This window comes from Aythya ferina (genome assembly GCF_964211825.1).
Source record: "Aythya ferina genome assembly, chromosome: 5".
NCBI lineage: Eukaryota > Metazoa > Chordata > Aves > Anseriformes > Anatidae > Aythya > Aythya ferina.
The window spans coordinates 60,211,292-60,223,486 of record NC_140301.1 but is presented as its reverse complement, the minus strand read 5'-3'; the positions used below and the strand labels follow the sequence as shown (position 1 = coordinate 60,223,486).

Here is a 12,195-nt window from a genome sequence, read left to right as displayed (position 1 = left end):
CTACATGCAAAAATTGGCTAAAAAGGGTGAAGGAAAATGTATGAGCTCTGTGTTTCCCTATCTGGAGAGCTTCTGGTACCTGCTTGGGAAAGCAACTGGCATTGCAACACAGCTTTCAGCATAAACATGCTCAGAGGGTGCTGCGTGCCAAGCCCTGTGCGGGAGATGGAGCCATGGAGAAGGTTTTTTGGTCAGCAGCGGTGGCCTATAGGTTGTGGGCTGGGCCCAAGTCCAGTTCTGGGCCTTTTACGGGCAGAGAGAGATAAAATAAGTAGAGGGGCATTGGTCCAGTACGGGACTTGGCTTTTTTTTCCAGCTTTGCTTAGCAACCCCAGTCACTCCTTTGCCCTTGGGGTATCCCTTGTCCTTTCAGTGTTTGTCAGTTCTTTCTGTGGCTGCAATTTCATGGTCTCGTGGATCTGGCAGCACTGACACTGCTCCCCAAAGAAGTGGCCCTGCCTTCTCTGGCTGCTTGCTCCCTCACTGCCTCGCCTCCCTGCTTTTGCTGGCACATACGGCTACGTCTACATTAGTAGCCAGGACAGGATTTACCGCGCAGTATCGCCGTGCTGAGGGCCTGCTGTCCATGCTGCATGTATTTCAAGGGTGCTGCTCGTTGTGTTCTCATCCCGCAGACTGACTGCCCATTAATGAACACCCATTAGTGGCTGCAGCACTTTGGGTGTGCTCCCTCCTCCTGGTTTTCTTTTACCCCAAACCAGCTCGGTGCATTTGCTCTCAGATCAGCCCGTGATGTGAATCGAAGCACAGCAAGCCAGAACAATCTCGAGGGCTGGTTCCAAAAGGCACTCCTAATCCAAACTGAAATATTAATGCAGATGCACTCTGTCGACACGGCTGTGTGGTGAACCAGATCTGGGAACAGATCAAAAGCAAAAAGAATGGAGCTGGCTTTAGCATCAGCCGTTCTCTGAGGTGATGCCTCAAACATTTGGGAGGGACTGAGGGCTGGTTATGAATGCTCTTTTTAGAAAGCACTTTATGTTGGCTTGAAATGGCTGTGAAATAGCGATTTGTGTGAGCTGCTGGCTCTTTGCAGCGAGGACCAGCACCTACAGGGGACAAAGCAGGTGGATGGCACCCCGCAACCCATCGCCTTCTGCAGACAGCATGGGAGTGGGGCACTAACTTTGTGTGAGACCTCTCCGTACCACAAACAGCCCTAATCTTCTGCGGAGCAGAGGGAGAGCAGGAAAGAGCAGTTCATTATGTCTGGGAGAGCTGCTGTACCAAACAAACCCCGTATTGTGAAGGGCTCCCTGAATGCTTTCTTCTCTCCTCTTCCATTCTCTCCCCCCAGAACACACCCGGAACTTAGTTTTTGCTCTATTTTCATTCTAACATTTTTCTTTCTTTCTTTTTTTTTTTTTTTCTTTCTTCTTGAGCACTTCCCCCCACCCCCTCTCTTTCCACCGCCTACCCATTGTGAACCTAATTGCACGTCCCAGGCTGCAATTAGTCCACATGCTGTATGAAGTTCACTTCATTATGGCTTTTTCGGCCAGTCCACTCCAACGGGCTTTGCAGCAACACCTCGCCGGTGCTTTGATCCCAGTGCCCACGCTGCCGCCTGGCACAAGAATGATAAAAATCCTAGAACCACTAAGGTTGGAAAAGCCCTCCAGGATCACCTGGTCCATCCCCCTACCACCAATGTCACCCCTAAAACACGTCCCCAAGCACCAGGCCCAACCTTCCCTTGGACACCCCCAGGGACAGGGACTCCCTCACCTCCCTGGGCAACCCGTCCCAACGCCTGCCTGCTCTCTGAGCAGAAATGTCTCCTCATTTCCCACCTCAACCTCCCCTGGCACAACTTGAGGCCATCTCCCCTGCGCTCCCCACCTTCCCCCTGCTCTCCCCACCGCCCTGGGCTGCTCTCTCCCCATTTCTTTTCCATTTTCCAGCTGCCCAGCACCCCGACGTGCCGCTGAGGGGCTTTTCAGAGCCCTCACCCATCCCCAAACCGCCTCCGTCTCCTTCCACCGGGGCACGGCGGCGCCCACCACCGACCCCCGGCGGCCCCGCAGGAGGGAGGCGGAGCTGAGGAAGAGGAGGAGGAGGAGGACGAAGAGAAGGAGGAGGAGGAGGAGGAGGGCGGAGCGGCGGTGGGCGGGCGCGGGGCGGTGGCAGCAGCCGGGCTCCCCGCGGCCCATTCGCCACCGGCACCGGCGGCCCCGGAGGCAGCGGCGGCCCCGGCAGCGCGGAGCTCGGCGGCCCCCCGAGGGCAGGGCCCGGAGGCAGCGGCGGAGCCCCCCCTCCCCTGCGGCGATGAAGGCCAGCCCCGGGGCCGCAGCCTCGGCGGGACCCGGACCGGCACCGGCACCGGCACCGGGATCGGGGCCGGTCCCGGGAACGGGGCCGTCGGGGGGAGCCGATGCTCGCTGGAGGGAGAAGGGCGAAGCGGAGGCGGAGCGGCAGCGCACCCGGGAGAGGCTGGAAGCCACGTTAGCCGGGCTGGGCGAGCTGGACTACCTGAGGCAGAGGCAGGAGCTGCTGGTGAAGAGCCTCCTGCTGCGGCGACCCCCGGGGGCGCAGGGGGGCCGAGGGGAGCAGCAGGCGGGCGAGGGGCCGCCGCCGCGGAGCCTGGAGGAGAAATTCCTGGAGGAGAACATCCTCCTCCTGCGGCGGCAGCTGGTGAGCCCCCGGGACCTCGGGGTGCTTGGGGTGGCGGCAGGGCGGGTGGGGACACCCCGGCACCGCAGCCCGACACCCCGTCCCGTCGGGGCTGGGGGTCCCGGTGATGCCCTGTGCTCCCCGTGTCTCCCTGCCCTCATCCCGGGGGGAGCCCGGGGGTGGCTCTCGGGGACCGGCTGGAGGGGAGAGCCCCGACGGGGGTCGTCGCCGCCGCCTCCCTCAGCCCCGGCGGCGTTTTGGTGGTGGCTGCCCGGCCCTGACTGCCATTCAAGGCAAGGGATGCGCTCCCCTTGCCTTGAATGGAAGTGGGAAGCGAGCTCCTGGCTCGGCGAGCCCCAAAGGAGGCGCCGGGAGCTGCGGCGGGCTCGGGCTCGGGCCCCGCGCGATAAGGGGCTGCTTTTAGGGGACGGGGACTCGTGCGGGAAAGGGAGGCAGGCGGCACGAAGCGGCAGATCGGTTTGCAGTGAAAATAGCCTACAGCTGCGCCTGGCCGCCTTTGTGCGCGGCTCAGCATTTGCTTTCACCGGGGGAGAAGTTGGACGGCGTGATTTATTATTTGCTCCCTCTCCCCGCCTTTTTTTTTTTTTTTTTTTTCATCCTAGCCTTTTGGTGCACCTCATGTTAGACCGATTCCCTTCCTTAAAAGCCAAAATGATGATCTCGCTGCTCGGCAAGAGCCGTAGCCAAGTACCAGGGCACCGCCACCCGAAGAGGGGCTTTGTGGCAGCGCTTCCATTTGTGCACTTGACGTTGCAGGCAGGGTGCTGGCTGGGCTGGGGGGACAGCGGGGGCAGTAGGTGGCGCCCTCAGGCACCGCTCAAACCCCAGCCCGGCTCCCAGCCTTCTCCAGAAAGGTGGGAGAAGACTTGGGTCACCCCTTCGGTTCTCCAGGGGTGGCGATCAAAGCCAGCGCGGCTTCAAACGGCCTCGTTCGTGCTGTTGGCGTTCGCTTTCCCTTTGCCCGAGGACTGGCCCTCCCCAGGGAGAGGTTGTCCTTGATTTAATGGGTTCAGAGCGAGCCCAGGTATGAGCATCAAAACTCTTTGTGATGAGTGTATTGGAGCACCGCTGGGCACAGATCAAATGATGCACTTGGAAAAAGAAAAAAAAAAAAAAAGAGATAAACCTTCCCCCTGCTTCCCCTACTTTCCCCAAAGCCAGAACAATTAAAGAGTATGAAGCAGAACAGATGATGGATAAGCAACATTATAATACACACAGGGAAACTGATTGCATTGACCGTGGGTTAATGAGTGCCTTACAAAATCATTTCTTATTGCTTATTTTATGCCATCAAATTACCTTCATAAATAGCCTTAGAATTCATCTCGCAGCAATTTTGTACAATTATAATGGGAGAAGAGGAAGAATTTCTCTTCCTTCCTGCTGCACTGCAAAACTAATAAAAGGGTGGTGATCCCAGCTCTGGGAATCTTGCTGCCTCTGTGGTGGAATATGGGCTTATACCGTGCAGCAGAACGAGGCGGTTCCCACACTACAGACACTTGTTGGCAGAGCCGCTCATCCCATTGTGTGAACAGATGTGATCTCTGACTAGCATCACTGCGGTGGTGAACGTCCCCTGTTACACTGGCAAAGCTGTATTTTCCCTGAAGTAACCCATTTCATATGTGCAGGTCTGGTTTTACCATATCATACAAAACAGCTTTGTTGTTACAGCTGCGTTCTCGCAAAAGAGCGCTTTGCCAACACAGTGTATTGTGGGGCACGCTCCTTATGTGGAGCTGGCTGGAAAAGGCTGGAATGAAGTGCCTGCATAATTCTTCAGTTAAGTGTTTCTCCAGAGCATGTATCTAGAATTTCAGGACTTTGTCCGGTTTGTAATTTCTTATTTTTTAAAGAGCGTTGACATGATGCTCAGAGGGAGAAGGCTGATAGTCTGTGGAACCCCTTTGTGTCTGTCCCACTGAAGGAGCTGACGTTTGTCATCTTGTTTTCCAGAACTGCTTGAGGAGGAGGGATGCCGGCCTATTAAATCAGTTGCAAGAGCTAGATAAGCAAATAAGTGACCTCCGTCTGGACGTGGAAAAAACAACAGATGAACACCTTGAGACAGACAGTCGTCCAAGTTCAGGTAAGGCCAATGTGCAGCAGGACGGAGCCTCTGAGTACCTAGAATTAAGCAGCCTGTAATTTTCAGTACTACAACAGAAAATGTCTATAGCACATTCACACTCTGATAATTAGTGCCAACTAGGAAAGTTCACCTACTACTAGAGAGGTTGCTGTTTGTAGACAACATATTCAGAGGGATGTTTCAAGCTTAATTGGGTTTTTAGTGTTTGGGTCACGTTTTTTTCTCAAGGCCACCCACAAAATGTTCCAGTCCTCCTGTGTATTAGGAAGGAGGTTGCAGGAAAAATGGTAAAAGCAAGCAGCGACAGCAGGAAAAAGATGTCAAAGTTAATCTTGCAGCCAGATGGAACAGTGAATCTTAATATCTGATCCCTGATGTATTGAATTTCATTCCATTCTAATTGTGTTGAAGCCAATAAATGGTATTTAACTATGGGGAACCTTCCTTAGCAGCATCTAGACTTTTGATGGCAATAAAAAGTGGAAAACCCACCAACCAATCACTTGCACTGTTAAAACCATTGCTTATTTCTAATTTGAACTTGACTTGCTCCCATACTGATTTATTTTCAAATGCTTTTCTCCCATAGACTAAGGTCTTTTCTAATGCTCAGCTTTTTCTCCTCTTGGAGGTGCTATACATTTTAATTCCCAGCTTTTTTTGATGAGCTAAACAGGTCAAGTTCATTAAGTCATTTGTTTCAAGGCATTTTTCCAAGCTCTTAAATAGCTTTATGGCCCCTTTCCATTTTTTTAGCTTTGTTTTAAGCATGCTGGATTTGAGGACTAGGCACACCGTTCCAATGTCTTTCTTTACCAGTGCCATATAGACTGGTGAAGTCATTTCCCAACTGCTATTCATTAGTCTCTTTGTACATCCAGCAATCTCATTAGCTTTTTTCTTTTTTCCTTTTTTTTTTTTTTTCTTTTTTTTTTCCCCTCATATCATTAAGCTTGATTGAGCTGCTTTTCCATGCTGACTAAGTCCTTTTCAAGAGAATTGTTTTCCAGGATGCATCCTCGTTCTGTAGATATGATCTGCATTCATTTTTCCTAAATGTACAATTTAAATCTTGATTATAGTGTGTTGTATTTTTCTTGGGTAGACCATGTTTACCAAGAAATAAAAATTTCTGTGCCTGCACATTTTTTACTCTTCTTTCATGTCATCCTAAATATTATATCTATGTCCAGAACTTTTTGAAAATAATGGATTGCATTGGGCCCAACACTTGGTAAAAATTCTGTAGTCAGGTGATAGCTGGGGAGTCTGTGTTGGAATATGCTATTAAATGAGTGGGCTGGCAAACACAGCCTGGAGCCTTCTAGCTAAAATCCATAAGCCCCTGTAAAGGTTAAAACCCCAGACCCTGTAAAGGTTAAAAAAAAATAAAGTTTAAAATATCATATGCTGAATAAAGTTGTGCTCTTTTACTTTTAAGTGCCTTACTATTAAACTGAATTCTTCGTAGCAGTAAGGATATTACTAAATTGTGCACTGCTTTTTTGGATGACTGAATGAAATCCCATAACTAATTGCAATAGAGTAAGCCAACATAAACACAAGCATGACTGCCTTTCTAGGGACACAAATGGTAACTTTGTGTAGACATAACTAATATAAATCCGAACTTTTATTTTTATAGGGTTTTATGAGCTGAGTGATGGAGCTTCTGGATCGCTCTCGAATTCGTCTAACTCTGTCTTCAGTGAGTGTTTATCCAGTTGCCATTCTAGCACTTGCTTTTGCAGCCCTTTGGAGGCAACACTGAATATCTCAGATGGACGCCCTAAATCTGCAGGTATAGTAAAAGCAGGTCGAATACATCATACTCCAGGAGGTGGCTTTGGCTTTGGAAATACTGCCTCAGGAGTATCTGGGTTGGATTAACCCTTCTTCTTTTCATTTGATGTACTGTGCTCTGAAAAGATTCCAGTGCCTATCATGTACATGTGTCATGAGGCAGGACCGTTTGCCTTCCACCACTCCAGCCTCACATGTGAATCTGTTGCCCTAAACGTATGAAAAAAAAACCCACACATGAAAATATGACAGCTGCTCTACCCAGTAGAGGGCAGTGGTACATACGCACATAAACACATTAGTCGGCTATTTTCTCATGATTTCTTTTAGAAAAGCATTTTTACTAAACAGCAGTAATTAGAAGTACCTCCACAGCCATGCAATATAGCCACACTTGTCCTTATCAAAAGTGACAGAGTAAGGAGCTAGCTGCAGGTCGCAAGTTGGTCTGTTTGTAGCAGTCATTTTGTCAGTTCTGAAGGTCCTTAACACCCAGGTGACCATGTTGAGGTGTGTTCTTCGTTTAGGTATTATAGGCAAATAGACAACATGAACAGGGAAAACGTACTTAGTCCCTGGCAGAGAGCTGTTGACTTTCCTTTGATGACAGGCTGAAGTTGCAATCCTTAATTTATATGATGGTAAAATAGGAAGGCCTCCTCTGTCCTAATCTGTTCTGCTTCAGTAGGACTTTTGTGATTGAGCATTACTGGTTGAAGTTGCAGCCATACTCATTCAAAAGCCTTAAGTCCATTCTGGGTTGTGGAGGATGCTCGTAACCATAGTATTTCTAATTTCCATTCTGCTCTTTAAGGTTAACTTATAGTGAATTTTTGTGAATTGAGGACAAAATAATTCACGTTCTTCTGACTCAGAAGTGGGAAAATTCAGCCTGGGATACATTCTTTCTGAGATGCTGAGAACTCCTCTAAGTTATCCTTTGAGCAGCTTGAGGTAATTTAATGTTCCCTGTTGAAAGGTATATGGGATTTTCAGCAGCCATACATAAAAAGAAAAACATGCATAAGGCTTTCCAGCAGATTGCTTTGCTGTTTTTTTTTGATTCTGTGTACAACATGAAATCTAAAACTCTCATTAATCATACCGTCTCACTTTTAGGGATGAAATTTCTCAAACTGGCACGTTTCAAAGAAGTTTTTTTGGCAACATTTCCTGACTCTGACATAGAATTTAGGAAATGTGGGAAAACTGTGAGGTGATCTGGAGGAAGTGCCTGTTCTTACCTTCCCTGTTCTCCCTCTCCTGCCCACACAGGAACATCATCTCTATCAGCTAATTTCATCAAAGTATGTGAGACCTCTTTTGAAATAAGCCTTAGATAAGTGGCAAGCACTGAGCATTCAAATTTGAGAACCCTGGCTGAAGTTTCTAGCCCAAGGGTAGAAAACAAAACTGACAGTGATCTCCAAGGATCATTTAGGTTGTCCCCCTACCCAGGAAGACAAAATGAACTAAACCTTAAGAAAATAATAATCGTAGGTGCTTGGATTGAAGCCTTGCTTGTAAGGTTGCTTGTCTCCTAAGTGCCTTAGCCATTAAATCTGACTCATGCATCTTGAAACGCACTGGATTTATCTTCCACAACTCTCTTTGCAGAGCCAAGGCTAGGTTATCGGCTGTATTGACCTGCAATCCTTGTACTTGTGTGGAAAGATGAGCCTGTTTCCCATTCTTTCACCTCTTATTGTTCAAAATGCACACCTATTATTTACAATTTTGCAATTATAAATAGTTATCATGCTAATAGTAATTATAATTATAATAATAACAACAATAAAATTAAATCTGGATTTTAGTTTTTGACCCAAGACATACTTGGAAAAATCTGGAAGTGAAATTTGTCAGTAAGCTAGAAGCAATTTGTTGGTCTCTTGTCTATGTTTTTTGTTTCCCTTTGGGCAAAGTAAATTCAGAGTTATACATCTGAGGCCCACGGTGAGTTATACAGGTGACAGTGTAACACACAAACAGGAGAGACCCTTACAGGCTTCTGGGTGGCTTGGATATTAAACAGGAAGCTCTTAGCAGTCTAGGCACAAGTTTGAAATCAATGTAAATACTCTCATCAGGGCTGAGATTTTTATTTTTTCAACAATTTTAGTCATGTTGACGCAAACCCTCCCTAGCTGCAGGTGGGAAGAGACCCGTAGAAGAATAGTGCTGCTTGTATAGCTGTTGAGCAGCATCCCTGACAGAGAGATTTCTCCTGTTTGAACAGCAGTGCCGTACTGAAAACATTACACCGCTTGTGTAGATGAGACCGGAGCCCCTGACAGCATGTGAAAAACAGCAGGACTGTCACTGGCAGGCTCTCTAAACTCTTCTAAAATGCCTTTCAGATCTCATAGGCTGGATGGATTATAATAAGGAAGGCCAGCATGAGGACCAGACCGCAGGCTCTGTCTGTCGCTCTTTGTCCACACCGCACTCAAATTCCCTCGATGTCGTTGCAGATGTCCACCCAAAGTACCAGTGCGATCTGGTGTCTAAAAACGGGAGTGACGTCTACCGGTACCCCAGCCCTCTCCACGCGGTCGCTGTGCAGAGTCCCATGTTTCTTCTCCCTGTGACTGAGAACCCACAACGAGAAGAGGAGAGACTCGGCTGCGATATTACCGATGTTTGCGCTGGATCTGAAATAGACTCAGGAAAAGCAGCCGATGCCTTTCTCCCGCCGGGCTCCTGGCCTGCGTCGTGCCCATCCGCCAGCAAGAGGATAGACGGCTACATCTTAAGCCTGGTGCAGAGAAAGACTCACTCTGTAAGGACTAACAAACCAAGGACAAGTCTCAACGCTGATCCCACCAAAGGGATCTTGCGACACGGCAGCATGTGTGTCAGGCAGGCTGCTGGGGCGGTTTCTCACAGCAACGTCGTGAACCTGAAGAGCACGAAGCAAGTGTGCTTGCCGCCCGGTGGGACTGCCGCTTTGGACACCGTGGTGTCCTCCCCGCTCAAGCAGAGGCCGAGGGAGGCAGGTGGTGAGCAGGTGGAGAGTAGAAAGGTGCCTTTGCCACCAGCTTTTCCACCTGGTGCGGCAAGTGAAGCTCAGAGCAAGCATCTGCCACGCGGGGCCAAGCCAGCGCCTTCAGAGCTAAACCGGCACGTGGTGGCTACCACGGGGGATGTTCCCAAGGAAAGCGGCCAGATCTTTGCTGCATCTCCCAAAGAGAGCCCAGGGAAGCCGGTGGTGCTGCAGCCAGAGACCAGGGTCAGCCAGCCTCCCAAAAAGGTTCTGCTGAAGAGCAGCTTGCAGGCAGCTCACGCCTCCTCGCCTCCTGTGGAGGAAAGGCCCACGCTGGATTTCAAAAGCGAGGGCTCCTCTTCTCAGAGCCTTGACGATGGGCTGCTGGTGAATGCCCAGTACATACCGGCCCAGCAGCAAAGTGTTAAGCTCCACAAAGGCACCCGAAATGTCAAGATTTTGAAAAGCTCGGCACTGAAACACAGGCCGCACCTCACCAACGGGCTGGAAAACAGCGCGCAGACGTTGCGGGAGAAAGGCAAGCCGGTCGGCAAGAAGTGCCGCTTTCCTGAGGAATTGGATACAAATAAGAAACTGAAAAAGCCCTCCTCCAGGGGGAAGAGGAGCAGCGGCTTGCAGCCGGAGTCTGGCCTCCAGGGCCGGCCGGCCGGCCTCCATAAATCGGTAATCAGATCCCATGGACACGGCCGGGAGGTGGTGGTGGCCAAACCGAAACACAAGCGGGCCGACTACCGCCGGTGGAAGTCATCGGCGGAGATTTCCTATGAGGAGGCCCTGCGGAGGGCGAGGAGGAACCGGCGGGACGGCGTAGGAGTCTACTCGCAAGTTCCCCTGCCATATGTCAGCCCCTACGCCTACGTGGCCAGCGACTCGGAGTACTCGGCGGAGTGCGAGTCTTTGTTCCACTCCACCGTGGTGGACACGAGCGAGGACGAGCAGAGCAACTACACGACGAACTGCTTCGGAGACAGCGAGTCCAGCCTGAGCGAGGTGGAGTTCGTCGGGGAGAGCACCACCACCAGCGACTCTGATGAAAGCGGGGGCCTCATTTGGTCCCAGTTTGTCCAGACGCTCCCCATCCAGACGGTCACGGCTCCGGAGCTGCATGAAAATGCAGCAAAGGCCTTTGTCAAAATCAAAGCCTCCCACAACCTCAAGAAGAAAATCCTGCGCTTTCGGTCAGGCTCCCTGAAGCTCATGACGACCGTCTAGTGAAGGAACTTGGTGGAATGTATCTGTTTCTGCTTTCGGAAGCAAGGTGCTTTTGTGTACATATTTCCACAGATTTTTTTTTTTATACAAATATTTAAAACTTAAGGTAAATTATGTCACTTGTCTTCAGAACTTGGGTGGATACTAGTGCCTTTTAAGTGGAAATAAAAAACATTACACTTGTTTAAAAAAAAACAAAACACAACACTGCCATTTCAGTGGTGAACAGCCTCCAGTGCATAGTATCAGAAGGCTTTGGAAAAAAAGGCTAATGTTTCCAGGAATGGATCTTCTTTGCCTATTTTTTTCTTTCCAGTTCTGGGTCTTATACAGGATATCAACAGCTTAAGGTCATAAGGTTTTAGGGGGTGAGGGGGAGGGAGTATGGGTGGTCTTCATGTTTTTTCTTGTTCCCTTTCTGCTGCTCCTCTTGCCACATCTTGAACTTGTTCCTCCTGATAGTCCAGCCTGTTTTTTTTTTTCCTTTTTTTTTTTTCTTGTTGATTCTCTTCTTGAAGCTGGCCTCTGTCCTCCCCCAACCTTCTTCCATGAGGAAAGGGCTCCTGTTAAATCTATCTCCAAGGTCAAGTTGCCTTCTCTGGAGTGCACTCTGCTCTGATTTCCTGGGAGTCCCAGTGTGGACTGTGGTGGTGTTCAGAATAAACTGTTGGAGCAGCTGACCAAGGCTTAGTAGCTTCAGTATATTGTGTAAAACTGCTTTTGAAAAAAAAAACACATATGCATGTCACGTGCATGAGTATCAGTAGTTTTAATATTCCCGTTGATGTCCAATTTACTGTACATCATCAATGGCTGTTTTTATATATATATCATTGTGTAAATTAATATAACACATCATATGCTGTAATAAACAGTCTGTTTTAATACTTTTTTAAAGTTTGTTACGTTGGGGCAGTGCCAGTCAATGGTTTCGTATTGGCGTTGTCACCACCTCGGTGTCTCTTTAATGTGGCCTGTTAACATTCCCTGGAATTCGTCATGCAGGAAATGGAGCAAGTTTAAAATGTTGCTGTGTATGTGATTTGTGCTTTGAGGGAACTGGATTGTCATGGCTCCTGTTGTTCTTGCAGTAGCTTGCATTTTTTAAGGGCAGGATGGGATTGAGGAGCTCGGAGATGTCTTCAGGTTGTTGCTTATGGGCAGCTCACATTGCGGAGCAGATGGAAATGTAATATTAATCCTCCTTGCTTCAGGGTGCTTGCAGACTTTGGTTAGTACAACTGAGGGGCAGATGGTAGGTTTCTGTAACCAAATGGATCTGTGTAATGCAACGGGCGTCCCTCTGAAGTGGCCGGTAAACGAATCACCAAAAGCTTCATGCTCAGGTGCTGGGCTGGGTAGAGGACTGTAGGCTTGGTGTCCCCGGTGCCTTCTTTAGGCATGGAAACTGGCTGTG

General features: G+C 49.2%; 1 protein-coding gene across 4 annotated transcripts; it reads left to right on the top strand.

Annotated features, from left to right (window-relative positions):
* The first annotated feature begins 2,180 nt into the window (after nt 1–2,180).
* DACT1 (dishevelled binding antagonist of beta catenin 1) lies at nt 2,181–11,807 on the top strand. Of its 4 annotated transcripts, none has more exons than XM_084520672.1 (4): nt 2,181–2,658; nt 4,621–4,753; nt 6,402–6,464; nt 9,034–11,807. In XM_084520672.1, exons 1-4 carry the CDS (start codon nt 2,293–2,295, stop codon nt 10,776–10,778), a joined length of 2,307 nt encoding a protein of 768 aa, XP_084376798.1. In that variant the 5' UTR covers nt 2,181–2,292; the 3' UTR covers nt 10,779–11,807. The 4 variants fall into 4 exon arrangements, with proteins under 4 accessions (XP_084376798.1, XP_084376796.1, XP_084376795.1 ...); XM_084520670.1 differs by having other exon boundaries at nt 8,920–11,807; XM_084520669.1 differs by having other exon boundaries at nt 2,182–2,658; nt 6,402–6,557; nt 8,920–11,807.
* The last annotated feature ends 388 nt before the right edge of the window (nt 11,808–12,195 follow it).

Excerpts from the sequence above, each read along its gene's own strand:
- DACT1 (XM_084520669.1), top strand. The coding sequence starts at position 2,293 with ATGAAGGCCAGCCCCGGGGCCGCAGCCTCGGCGGGACCCGGACCGGCA. Across the intron at positions 4,754-6,401 it reads AGACAGTCGTCCAAGTTCAG|GGTTTTATGAGCTGAGTGAT; the intron begins GTAAGGCCAATG and ends TTATTTTTATAG. Across the intron at positions 6,558-8,919 it reads TGGACGCCCTAAATCTGCAG|ATCTCATAGGCTGGATGGAT; the intron begins GTATAGTAAAAG and ends AATGCCTTTCAG.